The sequence below is a fragment of the Alosa alosa genome, chromosome 7 (assembly GCF_017589495.1).
Source record: "Alosa alosa isolate M-15738 ecotype Scorff River chromosome 7, AALO_Geno_1.1, whole genome shotgun sequence".
Taxonomy (NCBI): Eukaryota; Metazoa; Chordata; class Actinopteri; order Clupeiformes; family Clupeidae; genus Alosa; species Alosa alosa.
In genome coordinates, this window is record NC_063195.1 from 28,333,963 (window position 1) to 28,348,962 (window position 15,000).

Below are 15,000 nucleotides of genomic sequence, written 5' to 3' on the forward strand. Positions count from 1 at the left end.
ACACACACACACTCATACATGGTATGCATATACTGTATGTAATCACACATACATGCACAGTTGCACACACACACACAACAATCCTGAATGCACTCACTTGAAATCATATCCATATAAACCTACCAATACCAATAAACACAGATACAAAAGCACACTGTCTCTTTTTCAAATTCACACACACACACACACACACACACACACACAAACACACACATGGTTGCGTGCCAGCTTTTTGAGGTCAGCCCTTTCTGCAGTTTGGCACTTTAATGCATGCGGTGCCATTCTGGGCCCTGTATGCCCACTGGATGAACCTCTCGTCACCAATATGCACATGGTATCACTCACTCACACACACACACACACACACACACACACACACACACACACACACACACACACACACACACACACATGCACACACTCACTTTATCTCACACACATACACACACACACAAACTCACTCTCATAGAGTTCTCTAATACTCTTGGCACACATACACACACGCACACACACAATGTTACTCACAAGCCTTTAGAGGAATTGTCAATGGGTTCGGGAAAATGAGGAAATGCATTTTTATCAGTATTTTATCAGTATTGTAAAACCACACTGCAAAAAATGAAATCTAACCAAGTGTTAATACTCTTCTATTAAGATCAAAGAATCTATTTGGTATTGTTTTTAGTATGAAGAGACTTACCTAGTGCCTTACCTAGAGACTTACCTAGTGCCTTCTCCCGTAAGATCATTTTGACTTAATTTAAGAAGACCTTGACTTATTTTAAGGAGTCTTATCAAGACAAATTTACTCAACGCACTGGCAGACAAATTTGCTTAATGCACTGGCAGACAAATTTGCTTGTTTTCAGGATGAGATGTCTTAAAATAAGTCAAACTTTTCTTAAATGAAGTCAAATGATTTCATGAGAAAGTGCTAGGTACTGAAAACTGAAAACAATACCAACTAGTATTTTTTATCTTGATATAAGATTAATAACACTTGGTTAGATTGTGTTAGATAAGCAGTTTTTGCAGTGCAGAAGGCAAGGTCATTCTATTGACACGACAGAAACAAATGACGCTAGCTTCTAGCAAAATGAAAATCTAAAATGCAACCTACTACATCTGCACAGCACAGAGGCTCTTGTAAGTCTTTACTCCTGATTTTAAAAGGGAAATGTTTAACCATGGTGTGGAGACCGTGCAGAGAGTACAGGGGAAATGGAGAGATAGTCTGCCCATCAGCTCTCTCTTTTCTAACATTTCTTTCCTCCTTTTCTCTTTCCCTCCTCCTCTCCCTCTCTCTTTCCCTCCTCTCCCTCCTTCCCTCTCTCTCTCCTCTTCTCCCTCTCTCTTTCTTTCTCCTCTCTTTCTCTCCCTCTCTCTTCTCTTCTCCCTCTCTCCTTCTCTCTCTCCCTCCTTCCCTCTCTCTCCTCCGCTCCCTCCCATAGTCTCTACAGGCCGTGTCCATTCAGGCTCTTTGTTCACTAGCGCTCTTTGAACACTAGCTAATGCTCTGATGGAGGATTCAAATGGAATTCAAATGGAGGCAGCACTGCACTAGCCTGGAGGAACATAAGGCTTACAACCCAAATCAAGTATGAGCAAACACAATGGCGACACACACACACACACACACACACACACACACACACACACACACACACACACATACATGAGTGCATGAGGGTATGTGTGAGCATACTTGTGTGTCTCTTTGTGCATGTTTTTAAGAGAGAGAGAAAAAAGCAGAGCAAGAGAGAGAGAGAGAGAGAGAGAGAGAGAGAGAGAGAGAGAGAAAAAAGAGATGGAGGACCTTTTTAAATATTGCTCACTGGGCAACTAAAACATGTATATGAATTCCTGCAGGAAGTGAGAGAGGGAAGACGGCCGACTTCAAACCACTGAGTGAGAGCAAAGGCAGAGGAGCCCACGAGAGCCAACACGAGCTGCAACCGACCAACCAGAACCTCTCAGGAGAGGAGAGATGACCAGAATCCGCATCGGCACGTCAGACATGAGAGCGCCACGGGCCACTGCATGGTCACCCCATCTCCTGATAGCTATGGCATGGTCACCCCATCTCCTGATAGCTATGGCATTGTCACCTCATCTCCTGATGGCCACGGCATGGTCACCCCATCTCCTGATGGCCACTCCAGCTCCCTGACCAAACCCGCAACAGCCTCCTGAACATCCTGCTGCGCCACAAACTGCTTGAGATGACCTCCTGACCAAGAGCAGCAGAGGGACAACACCTGGTGCATTACCCACCACATCCGCTAGGGCGCACACCGCTGTCTGACCAGCAGAAAACACTAATGTCATACTGACTGGTATAGTAACTGTGGTCAACTACAGAACATGCAGAGCAGCATACTGAGGACGAACAGACTCAGACCAGAGGTTCTGGGTCAAACACATGCTGCTGATACTGACTGGGCTTACCCCAGTGGTTCTTAAACTTTTTGTCTGGCGACCCCCCTCAAAAAAAACATGGGCCAAGTCTCGCGACCGCTTTCTTTCTAACCGGTAGAATTTGGTTTCGAGAATGTTGCGAGAATTTGGTTTCGAGAATGTTGCGATTGGAAGTAGAGGCAGAAAATGTCTTCTCTCATAGGTAGGATATGCCATCCCCAAAGGCATTATGTCAATGACAGCCTTTGATTAAAAACCTTTAGAAAATGTCTAATCCAGACTGCAAATCATTTGGCGTTGCGACTCCTCCAATATTTTTGGCAACCCCCCTGGGGGTCCTGACCCCCAGTTTAAGAACCACTGGCTTACCCTCTTACCCTCTGTTGTCCATCACAAGACATGTCCTGACCAAAGCTCACCATTCCTCCACTACACACACACACTCCTTCTCTCTCTTAACTTTTTCTCTCTCTCAATTTTACACACACACTTCACACACTTTTAGCTTTTAGCCCCCTTCCATACATTTGCTCACTCCCCCCCGACCCTTAATAAATAAATAAACAAATAAATAAATAAACAAACAAATAAATAAACCACACAGTCGATGGTGCCTACATCACCATGGCCCCACACACAATGCCCTGTGTCAGTGGGCACAAGTAGGAAAGGGGGGGAGCAGGTGCTGGCATTTCAAAACTTCACTGGCTTCGCCCCTGCGCCCATGTGCCAGTTCAAAGCCCCCCAATCGCCCCCCACCCCCCCACCCCCTACTCCCCTCACCTCAGTGCCTTCTGCTAAATATTAGGGCCGCGCCTTCACCTACCGCCCACTGAGGAGGTCGCTACAAGAGTCGAGTGAAGTCAGCCGGCCGCTCAGCTAAAGGCAGCGGCGCATCAAAAAGGTATTTAAAAATAAAAACATCAACCACAGCACAGTGCACCCATCTGGAGAGGAAGACACAAAGGTGACACGCAAAGGGAACACACACACACACACACACACACACACACACACACACACACACACACACACACACACACACTGCCCACACACAAACAACTGTAGGCCGCATGCTCTGCTTTGCGCACCAACTGTGACGTGCACCGTGTAGGGAACATTTTGCCCCGAAAATGCTGAAACCACACTACGCACAGTCAAGCCATGTTGATGGTGTGAGCAGACCAACTGCTGAAAACCTGGCCTGCTTTCACATCACTCTACAGCCACATGGGGGGACTATAGAGGTGGACCTGTCTGTCGATTGACCACATGAAATTGCAGTTGTGTCCAAATGTCCCTGTCTCTTTGTTACAGTATTCATAATGTCTCTCTGATCTACACTTTCAAAACCACAGAAACAACTATAAGACAAGCCGTAGATGTCTTGCATATCAGAAAAGACAAGGCAAGTTGCTTTGTACTATAGCACAATACTAGTAATAGCAATTCAATGTGCTTTACAAATGAGCAGATCAAAGAAGAGGATTTTAAAAACGGTAAATTGCATTAAAACAGTTGACATCAAAACACAGCAGAGAGGTGGAGAAGGGGATCGCTGGCCAAGACGCAACCCAACACTCCAGAATGACATCTGGCTTTTATGTAATTGTACTCGCTACTGCCAGAGAAGGAGCGAGGGAAGAGAACACAGAGAGATGGAGGAGAGAGAGAGAGAGAGAGAGAGAGAGAGAGAGAGAAAATGGGGGTGGGGGATAGGAGTAAGATACCAAAAAAAGACAGAGATACAGAGCTACAGCAAGAGAAGGAGAGGAAGAGAGAGAAAGAGAAAGGGATGATAGTGAGGGAGGTGGAAGAAGTGAAAAAAGGAGAGAGAGAGAAAGAGAGAGGGGGAGGGTGGTGTTGGAGGCAGGGTGGAGGACAATCAAAAGGTATTGATTACCACAACCACAGTATAGGCAGCAAAACATTGTGAGTTTTCACAATCAGCACACACACACAGACACACACGCATGTACACATGTACACACACATACAGTATACACATACAGTACACACACATACAGTATACACACACACACAGCCAAAATCAAGCACAGAAGACGGACCATTTGCTGTCTGAAACTTGGGTCACAGTGTTGGCTGAAAATCCATTAAAAAAACACACACACACACACACACACACACACACACACACACACAACACACACACACACACACACACACACACACACACACACAAAAAAAACACGCACACACACACACACACACACACACACACACACACACACACACACACACACACACTAGCATACACTAAATGGAGAGGAGTGTCAAAACCTCACAACTGTGCAATAAATAGATTAGATTCAACTTTGTTGTCATTGTGCAGAGTACAAGCACAGAGACAGCGAAATGCAGGTTGCGTCTAACCAGACCTGGGTAAGCTGGAATGATGAGGGACTAGTATTGTGGCGCAGGCTTGTGTAGTTTGTAACCACTGCATGTTGTTATTTAATATTTTCTCTATATCAAATTTGGCCTGATTATGTATCAAATTCCGAAACCTATGGTCAAGATTAAGTTACAATATGCAGTGGTTAAAAACTACAAAAGTCTGCACCATATTACTACACACTCAACATTCCAGCTTACCCAAGTCCTGGGAAACACAACAGCCAAAAGCAGATAAAGAAACAGGCAGACAATCACAAAGTGACATACTAACAAAGTGACATACAACAAATATCTGTAGTGTGCCTGCGCGTGTGTGTGTTGGAAGTTTGTGCTCCTAGTGTTTTCACAGCGGCTGACAGGTGAGACCAGGGGGAGATGGGTAAGGCACTGAAACATGCAGCTCGTGATTTGGTTTTGCAAAATGCAACAGCCTATCAGACTGTGCATGAACACCAACAGTTCTTCAGTGTGTAAACAAAGAAATGGACAGCCACTGGACCATGACAAGCAATTCACTGTCGGACCAAAAGTATTTGGGAGTAGAGTTGCGGACCTCACCTTTAACTGTGTGAAAACATGGATCACTTTCCTCTCAGCGTGGTTACTATAAGATGACATTTAAGGTCGGCCTTTTCGGCCTTATATTTCTTTACATCCCTACTCCACTCTGTTCACTAGTTCACCCATCGGTATGACTGCTATGCTGAGTGTATAAGCTAAGCGCGTGTTTGGCATGGTAGCTGGCCGTGGTCCTGGAATGCCTGAAGCTGAGATCACAATAAAGCGAAGGCTGCTTGCACTCCCTGTGTAAGAAGGATGAGAAACTGAGCTATCAGTGAAATGGAGGAGTAGGGGGAGGAGGAGGGATCATTTTGCGAGCGCCGCGGATAAAGAGGCCGGCTTAAATACCCTGGCGGCGGAAGACAGGTGAGTTAATTGCTGTCAATCATCCCTACAGGCTTCTCCCGAACTTTGTTTAGAAAACATCATTAATACTCAGAGGAATACAGTTAGGTCACTCCAATTGAAAACGATGTAATTAAACGGATTTTATCGCTAATGCTCGCGTCACATGTAGTTATGATGTAGATATGATATGACAGGAGACTATAGAATAGATATGATGTAGATATGATATGACAGGAGAGTATAGAATAGATATGATGTAGATATGATATGACAGGAGAGTATAGATATGATGTAGATATGATATGACAGGAGAGTATAAATATGATGTAGATATGATGTAGATATGATATGGCAGGAGAGTACAGAATAGATATGATGTAGATATGATATGGCAGGAGAGTATAGATATGATGTAGATATGATATGGCAGGAGAGTACCGTATATTACACTTTGAGTTCCATTCAGGATGGAAGCGTTGCAAGCGAGCTGAAGAAATTACAGTTTTGTCAGATTTTGGTAGATCACACTAGTGCTTTGATACTAGAACAGCTTTTCTTTTAGGAAAAAATATGCTATTTGCATTTAAAAGGTATATCACATAGTAAGGATGTACTGTTACAGTAAATATGAGCATGGCTGTGATCGTCTTGAGGAACTCGGCCTGAGGTCTCTGGGGCCTGTGGCTGACATCATAGACGTGCTGGTGCCCAGTAGGCCGACAAACAGCATGACATCATTCACATGGATGACTTCACTGTCCTTAGTGACATCACTCACTCCAGTGGGAATCGACTCCCCAGTAACAGGAGAAAGCAGTCTCTGAATCAGGCCAAACACTATTGATTTCAGGATGGAGGAGTGTGCTTTTGTGTGTGTGTGTGTGTGTGTGTATACAGTATGTCTGTGCATTTGTTTGTGTGTGTGTGTGTGGGTGTTTGTGGGTGGGTGTGTGTGTGTGTGTGTGTGTGTGTGTGTGTGTGTGTGTGTGTGTGTGTGTGTGTGTGTGTGTGTGTGTGTGTGTGTGTGTGTGTGTGTGTGTCTTTGTGCAAGTGTACGAGTGTGTGTAACTGAGCATGCATGTGTTTGAGGGGTAGGATTGGTAGAGGTCATGCCTGTTTTGGTCAATGCTAAAGGCTTTGGCCATATCTAATCCTATTACAAGGATCATCAACTTGATCTTGGACATAAACACCAAGTGCACACAGACACAAACTAACTCAAAGACACTCCAAAACACACACACACACACACACACACACACACACACACACACACACACACACACACTCCAAACAAGAACACATACAGTATGTACACTTAAATAGATAAATATACAGACATACACATTAGAATGCAAATCTCATTATTACGGCATTACATAGTGCCATACATACTATACATTATACAGTATGTACATTGTATATATATTTTATATATGCATATAAATACCTGTAGTGATCACCAAGAGAGTGTACTATGAACTATTATTGTAGTTCATAATAAGTTAATATGTGTGCCATCCAATGTGTAATGCCTGCTGTTTTTCAATAGTGAATTAACAAAGTGCTTTCTAAAGGAGATGAATCTCTGTCTATTGACCACGTTGCTAATGAGGCACCTGCACTAATGCCATGCTGGGATCCTCCACACACAGCAACTGCTCTTCGTGTTGCCTCACCACCAGACAGAACTCTGGGCCTGATGGGCCAACGCTTTAACATCTGTTACAGGCCTCACTGGCTCACTACGTGCGCCTTTTAACACCCGCAAAGGTAATACAGATCTGGACTTTTTAAACATAATAATTCCACAAATGTAATCCAAAATTATTATAATAACAAATCTATAAATTGTTATTACATTATAAGTACCACAAACATAATAACACATTTTACATAAACATATTTCAAATATTATTATCGCTGTTTTGTATTTCAAAGCTGGTGTAATTCAAATTGGGGTTAAATGCATCAGAAAGCAACTTTCAGAAACAACATCATCAGTATTCAGTGCACCACTTTTGCTTCTTTGTATCATGCCAAAAGCAACCTTTTGTTTGCCTTTCTAATGCCTTACCTTCACGTCTGCTACCTCCCTATGCCTGCTAGACTTTAAAAACCGTCATAGTCTGCGTGGGCAAATCATTTGAGCATTCTTTCTAAAAAATGGAGTAGAACTACTGGCTCTGCATGATCTTTTCTCTGCATTATCATCATCTTATGTTTATGTGTTTTGTATTACTGTATTTCATGGTGGCCAAACTTTTCATTCCTTTAGAATGATGTCGATTGGCTCCATTCAGCTCTACTTGTGATTGAGTTACACCGTTCGAGGGTGGGCACCCCAAATGAGGTTAGGAGGGCGCCGATGGGCGCTGATGAGCACTGTTTGCCTGATGAAGTGAGAGCTTTGTAAATGCCCTGTGATATGGCAAGGCCCAGTATGCCTGTCCCGCGGAGCGGCAAAGGCGCTGTTTGCGCTGACGTCGTGCATCTGCTCCTCTGTGTTGTCCCACGCCAACAGATCCACACTAATCACAGTTCACATTCAACCCTCTGACGTCTCACTCACTTTCACTTCTCTTTTCACCCCCCTCTCTCTCTCTCTCTCTCTCTCTCATTGATCTATCTTTTCCCACTCTGGATCCAGTTCTCTATTTCTCAGCCGTTCAATCACACAGAGCTCTCTTGCTCACTCCTCAGTCTTCCTCTTCTATTTTTCTTTTCTTTCCCTTTCTTCTCTTCTCTCTCACCACCCCCATCACACTCTCTCTCTCTCTCTCTCTCTCTCTCTCTCTCTCTCTCTCTCCCTTTCTCAGTGCAGTGGTGTGAACTCCAAGCCCTGTGGCGCTGGGGCAGAATGGTTAATTCCCCTTATGTAACAGCAGCAGCAGCAGCAGCAGCAGCAGCAAGAGGGTGGCAGAGGAGGCTGTACAATTCTTACACACACACACACACACACACACACACACACACACACACACACACACACACACACACACACACACACAGATCTATACGGTATATTGTCATGCATGATTATACAGACACAGGTGCCAGAAAACACACACACACTCACACGCACGCACACACGCACACACACACTCACACAAATGTGCCTGTTAAGAAAGTATAATATTTTAAATTGTATGTAAAAATGAATGCAAAGGAAATTAATCGAATATCATTTGACTAATTATCTATAGAATATAATAGAATTCTATATAACAGAATATAGAATAATAGGCGAGAAAAGCGCACAAACGCTCCTTACCCAAACTACAACGCATGGAACACTGCCTAATTTGGTCACCCCTTACCCAAACTACAACGCATGGAACACTGCCTAATTTGGTCACCCCTTACCCAAACTACAACGATGGAACACTGCCTAATTTGGTCACCCCTTACCCAAACTACAACGACATGGAACACTGCCTAATTTGGGTCACCCCTTACCCAAACTACAACGCATGGAACACTGCCTAATTTGGTCACCCCTTACCCAAACTACAACGCATGGAACACTGCCTAATTTGGTCACCCCTTACCCAAACTACAACGCATGGAACACTGCCTAATTTGGTCACCCCTTACCCAAACTACAACGCATGGAACACTGCCTAATTTGGTCACCCCTTACCCAAACTACAACGCATGGGACACTGCCTAATTTGGTCACCCCTTACCCAAACTACAACTCATGGGACACTGCCTAATTTGGTCACCCCTTACCCAAACTACAACGATGGAACACTGCCTAATTTGGTCACCCCTTACCCAAACTACAACTCATGGGACACTGCCTAATTTGGTCACCCCTTACCCAAACTACAACGCATGGAACACTGCCTAGTTTGGTCACCACACTGCCTAATTTGGTCACCCCTTACCCAAATTACAACGCATGGGACACTGCCTAATTTGGTCACCCCTTACCCAAACTACAACGCATGGAACACTGCCTAATTTGGTCACCCCTTACCCAAATTACAACGATGGAACACTGCCTAATTTGGTCACCCCTTACCCAAACTACAACGCATGGAACACTGCCTAATTTGGTCACCCCTTACCCAAACTACAACGCATGGAACACTGCCTAATTTGGTCACCCCTTACCCAAACTACAACGCATGGAACACTGCCTAATTTGGTCACCCCTTGGGGCAGCCGTGGCCTACTGGTTAGCGCTTCGGACTTGTAACCGGAGGGTTGCCGGTTCGAACCCCGACCGGTAGGCCACGGCTGAAGTGCCCTTGAGCAAGGCACCTAACCTCTCACTGCTCCCCGAGCGCCGCTGTTGTTGCAGGCAGCTCACTGCGCCGGGATTAGTGTGTGCTTCACCTCACTGTGTGTTCACTGTGTGCAGTGTGTTTCACTAATTCACGGATTGGGATAAATGCAGAGACCAAATTTCCCTCACGGGATCAAAAGAGTATATATACTATACTTACCCAAACTACAACACATGGAACACTGCCTAATTTGGTCACCCCTTACCCAAACTACAACGCATGGAACACTGCCTAATTTGGTCTGCGAGCCATTGGTCCAGCGCCCACTACAGCCACCGTCATGCCAGACGGTTTGGCAAACACGACGGCGTGGACCGAAACAAGCGCCCGGACCTAATGAGTGTCGCCAGGCCAGTCACAACAAGCCTCTTGTCTGAGTGCGCCGCGCAACGCCCACTCCACCGCAGGGTCGCCATGGAAACAATGCAGAGGGCATGGAGGGGGGTCAGGCGATTCTCGGAAGTAGGGCTGTGAGCGAGAGCGAGACAGAGCTGTGTGGCACACACACACACACTCGCGCACACACACACACACACACTGACTAGAATCCACAGCTGAGCTGAGTGCCGATTAGGTTTGACCGTGTTAACTGTGAGTGTGTTGGTACAGAGGGTACTGCAATATGGATGCAGTGGAAGCCATATTTTTTATACCATTCATTTTGTCTAACAATGCTAACATTGTACCCATTCATTTCAAAATTATTTGTTGAAAATCCATTGAATTCTATTTTAAACAGCTGCAAGAAATAGAAGCTTCATGGTCTTTATGTTCTGGTTCGTAAATTATTTTCATAAAACTTCAAGTTGCCCTATAACTTTACTCTCCAAACTCTTCACTGCACTGTAGACAATAACTGACAGTACGATAGTAGGCTATTTATTTTCTGTAGGCTACAATAAACACATTTATTTTTTCAACTTTTGCAATATTACGCACTTGGCTACTGAACGCAAATCAGCAGGAGAGAGAATGCACGAGCCTATGCAGCTGTAGCTTAATGTGTAGGCTATTTGGTTACCAACTAACACTGTTAGCCAATTCACTAACTTAAGACTTCAGTGCCATCATATACAACGTTTTTTTACACAACAAATACATAAAGGATGGAGGCAGCAAAAGTAGAGAAGTCATTTCAGATGGGGCAAGAACAAGGTGAATTTGTATGCTTGTCAAAACGTAGTCCTACCCTGCATTAGAGGAGCTGATCATCATACCAAGCACACTCGCTGTTTAAAGTCATACACCACGGTAAACTAAAACTAAAATGTTACAAAGGTGGCAATAATTATATAGGCTATTATTAGCCATGACATTGCTAGGCTATGAATCGTTCGTTCATTTTTTTTGGGGTGGGGGTTACAAACTTATTCAAAATCATCCCCCCCCTCTGGTTTTTACACAAGTCGCACCCTGGATATGAGGACTGGTGATATGAGAGCTGGTGATATGAGAGCTGGTGATATGAGGACTGGTGATATGAGGACATGAGGACTGGTGATATGAGGACTGGTGATATGCTGGTGGTGTAGAGTGGACTGGTGATATGAGAGCTGGTGGTGTAGAGTGGACTGGTGATATAAGGGCTGGATATATGAGGGCTGGTGGTTTGGAGGATGGCAGAGACTTGACCCATATAGGAGGGGCCGGGCCGGCTCTAGTATTTATAGAAGTGAGCGTCCTAATTGGCAAACTGTCGGGCTCAGTCTAGGCCGTCAACCTTCTTCTCCTCTCCTCTCTTCTCCTCTTTTCACCCTTCTCCTCTCCTCCCTTCTCCCTCCTCTCCTCTTCTTCCACTACACTCTTCTACTCTCTTTCCTCTCCACTCTGGTGTTCCTTCACCCCCAACCTCCACCGCTTCACTCCTCCGTGTTCCAGTGCAAGGTCTTGCAATGAACTCAAACCAAAACACACACAGAAATGTGAAAATAATATATATACACACATATATATACACACACACTCACACATAGAGAGAAAGAGGACTTACGCAGGAAGTACTCTGCACCATCTGCTTGGTAGTCTGTGTCTTCAGGGAAGTGGTCTATCTGTTTACACATCCCTTTAAAGTTACCTGCAATCAGAGAGGGAGAACAACTTAGATAAACTGTGTGTGTGTGTGTGTGTGTGTGTGTGTGTGTGTGTGTGTTAAACATAGACGGGGGACAGATAGAGAGAGGGGGGGAGAGGGAGGGAGAGAGAGAGAGAGAGAGAAAGAGAGAGAGAGATGCAGACAGGTAATTACATAATGCTGAGAGCGAGCAGGAGAGTCACTGCTTATGTAGCACAGCCTTTACCTAAAAATGACTCATCGTCATGTTCAGAGTGTCACGACAGCGCGCACAATCAGAGCAGACTTCTGTGTCAGTCGAGAGCCCATTTCAGAGGCAATCTCTTCATGTCTTTCAAACGCAAGAACAAAACAGGCACGACTTGTACAGCCACTGCATACAACGTGTCCTTTTTGGTCTTTCCTGGCCACCGTGGTTCGAATCGGTACTGAGGATGAACATGTTGACATGTCACCAAGGTGAACTGCCAAGAGGAATGATGAGGGAGCTGAGGATATGTATGCCACACACCAAGATTATCATGAGCAAATCAACACAGGTCCAAAGCCACACACACACACACACACACACACACACACACACACACACACACACACACACACACACACACACACACACACACACACACACACACACACACACACACACACACACACATAATAAAAATTGTAAATCAAATTACTCACTCACAAAACAAGTACAGAAGCCAAACAACACAACACCATCTCATCTCCGTGACTGTTTATCTGATTGATTTCTGTGTATCTCTTGCTTACTTGGTAATATTTCTCAGAGGATCCCACAGTCTGCATGTTTGTAATTCCAAGACCTCTGTATGCCTTATAAGCATCCAAACCATTCCCTCCTATTCAAGGCCTCTAACACCTGGACCGTGCCGCCAGTTGACACACACAGAAACACAAACACACACACGCACACACATTCGCACACACACACACACTTTGATAACATGCCCAAATGCGTTGCGTGTTAAGGACACTTTAATTTCAGGTAAGCTGGGTTAAGAGTGTTACATTTGAGTGTGCTATGTGACGAGTGTTATATTCGAGTACTGGGTATGCTGGGTCACGGGTGCAATATTTGAGAACGCTGCATTGAGGACACTTATATTTAAGTATGCTGTGTCACAAGTGAGTGTTATATTTGAGAGACTGTGTTAAAGACACTTCTATTTAAGTATGCTATGTCATAAGTGAGTGTTATATTTGAGAAAACTGTGTTGAGGACACTTATATTTGTCTATGGTGTGTCACAAGTGGGTGTTATATTTGAGAGAGTGAGTTGAGGACACTTATATTTGAGTATGATGTGTCACAAGCTTTCTACTCAATTATGCCGTGTTAACCACACTCATCATGCTGTTACGAGCGCTATAATTGATTAGGCTGCTATATGAGTGTTAGACTTGAGTATGCTTGGTTATGAGTGTTAGACTTGAGTATGCTTAGCTATGAGTGTTATAGTTGAGTATGCTTGGCTATAAATGTTAGACTTGAGTATGTTTGGTTATGAGTGTTAGACTTGAGTACGCTTGGTTACAAGTGTTAGACTTGAGTATGCTTGTTTTTAAATGTTAGACTTGAGTATGATTGGCTATACATGTTAGACTTGAGTATGCTTGGCTGTGAGTGTTATTCTTGAGTATTCTATAAATGTAAGACTTGAGTATGTTTGGCTATGAGGTATCCGAGTGAGACATAGGCCTCTATAGCGTGTGGTGCGTTAGGCTTCCGTGTTGAGCACGTCTCTGGGTGCATCTCTCTCTCTCTCTCTCTCTCTCTTTGGCCTGCACACTCTGTGCCCCGGGCACCTGTCTCAGTGCCCGCTTGATTGAGGTCACGTTGAGTTCCTGTTTGACTCCAAAACTTGCTGCACACACACATGCGCACACGCACGTATGCCAGGGCAGACACACACACACACACACACACACACACACACACACCAACGCAGGCAGGCAGGCACAAATGCCATATGCACACTTTCTGTATCATCACTTTGTTATGATTCATACATGAATTCCCATACCTTTACCTAAACAGATATTAGCATACAGTGCTTTGAGTGTGTGAGGAATAATTTATGTGAGTATCTGACAATGTTTGTGTGTGTATCTACTGTGCATGTATATGAGAGAGAGAGAGTGAGAGAGAGAGAGACAGAACTGGGAATTGGGCCTGCATTAGAGAAAGTGCTCCAACGAGTCTCATCCCCCTCTGACAGCCTCTCTGATAAAGGACGTGTCCAGTGACTTTCTCCAGGAGTGCTCTGGCGATCTGTGGAGCGTGTGATTAAAGGCCTCTACTTAACTACAGAGGGACTACGGAGCACAAAAACCTCAGGCCTGTTTCATCATGAAGCCCACTGGAACAATGTCTGTGGAAATCAAATCTGGAACAATCTGACAGTGATAGTCAGCCAGCCAGGAACTACATTAGGCTGCCAAACACACACACACACACACACACACACACACACACACACACTGAGCAAGTGTGTGTGTTTGTCCCTATCATATTGCCAGAGACACAAAAATGTGGTCTGAATGAAAGCTACAGGTAAACACACACACACATAAATAAAGATGCACACATCACAAGATGCACACGCAAAGGCACGACGACGACGCGATATAACACCAACGACAAATGTATCCCATCATAACACCATAAGGTAGCTGAACTTGTTAAAAGAGTATCAGCCTCCACTGTCATAGCCCTCCCATCCTGACGTTCTGTACCCTCTCCACTGCTGTGTAAAGCTGCTCATACTGAGAGCTGTTTACGTCCTGAGAGGAACTATCTGAGGTGCATTATTATAACACTGTGTGTGTGTGTGTGTGTGTGTGTGTGTGTGTGTGTGTG

At 44.6% G+C, this 15,000-nt stretch overlaps 1 protein-coding gene and 1 long non-coding RNA gene across 2 annotated transcripts in view; one reads left to right on the forward strand and one right to left on the reverse strand.

The window, feature by feature from the left end:
• Positions 1–1,534, forward strand: part of LOC125297047 — a 3,443-nt gene extending 1,909 nt beyond the window's left edge. The window contains exon 3 of the long non-coding RNA XR_007193928.1: positions 1,452–1,534. This is a non-coding gene — a long non-coding RNA (uncharacterized LOC125297047). The remainder of the gene's footprint in view (positions 1–1,451) is intronic.
• LOC125297043 (voltage-dependent calcium channel gamma-2 subunit-like) overlaps positions 1–15,000 on the reverse strand; it is a 58,633-nt gene that overhangs the window by 7,822 nt on the left and 35,811 nt on the right. The window contains 1 exon segment of the mRNA XM_048247188.1: positions 12,034–12,117. Within this exon segment, the coding sequence (XP_048103145.1) occupies positions 12,034–12,117 (84 nt within the window).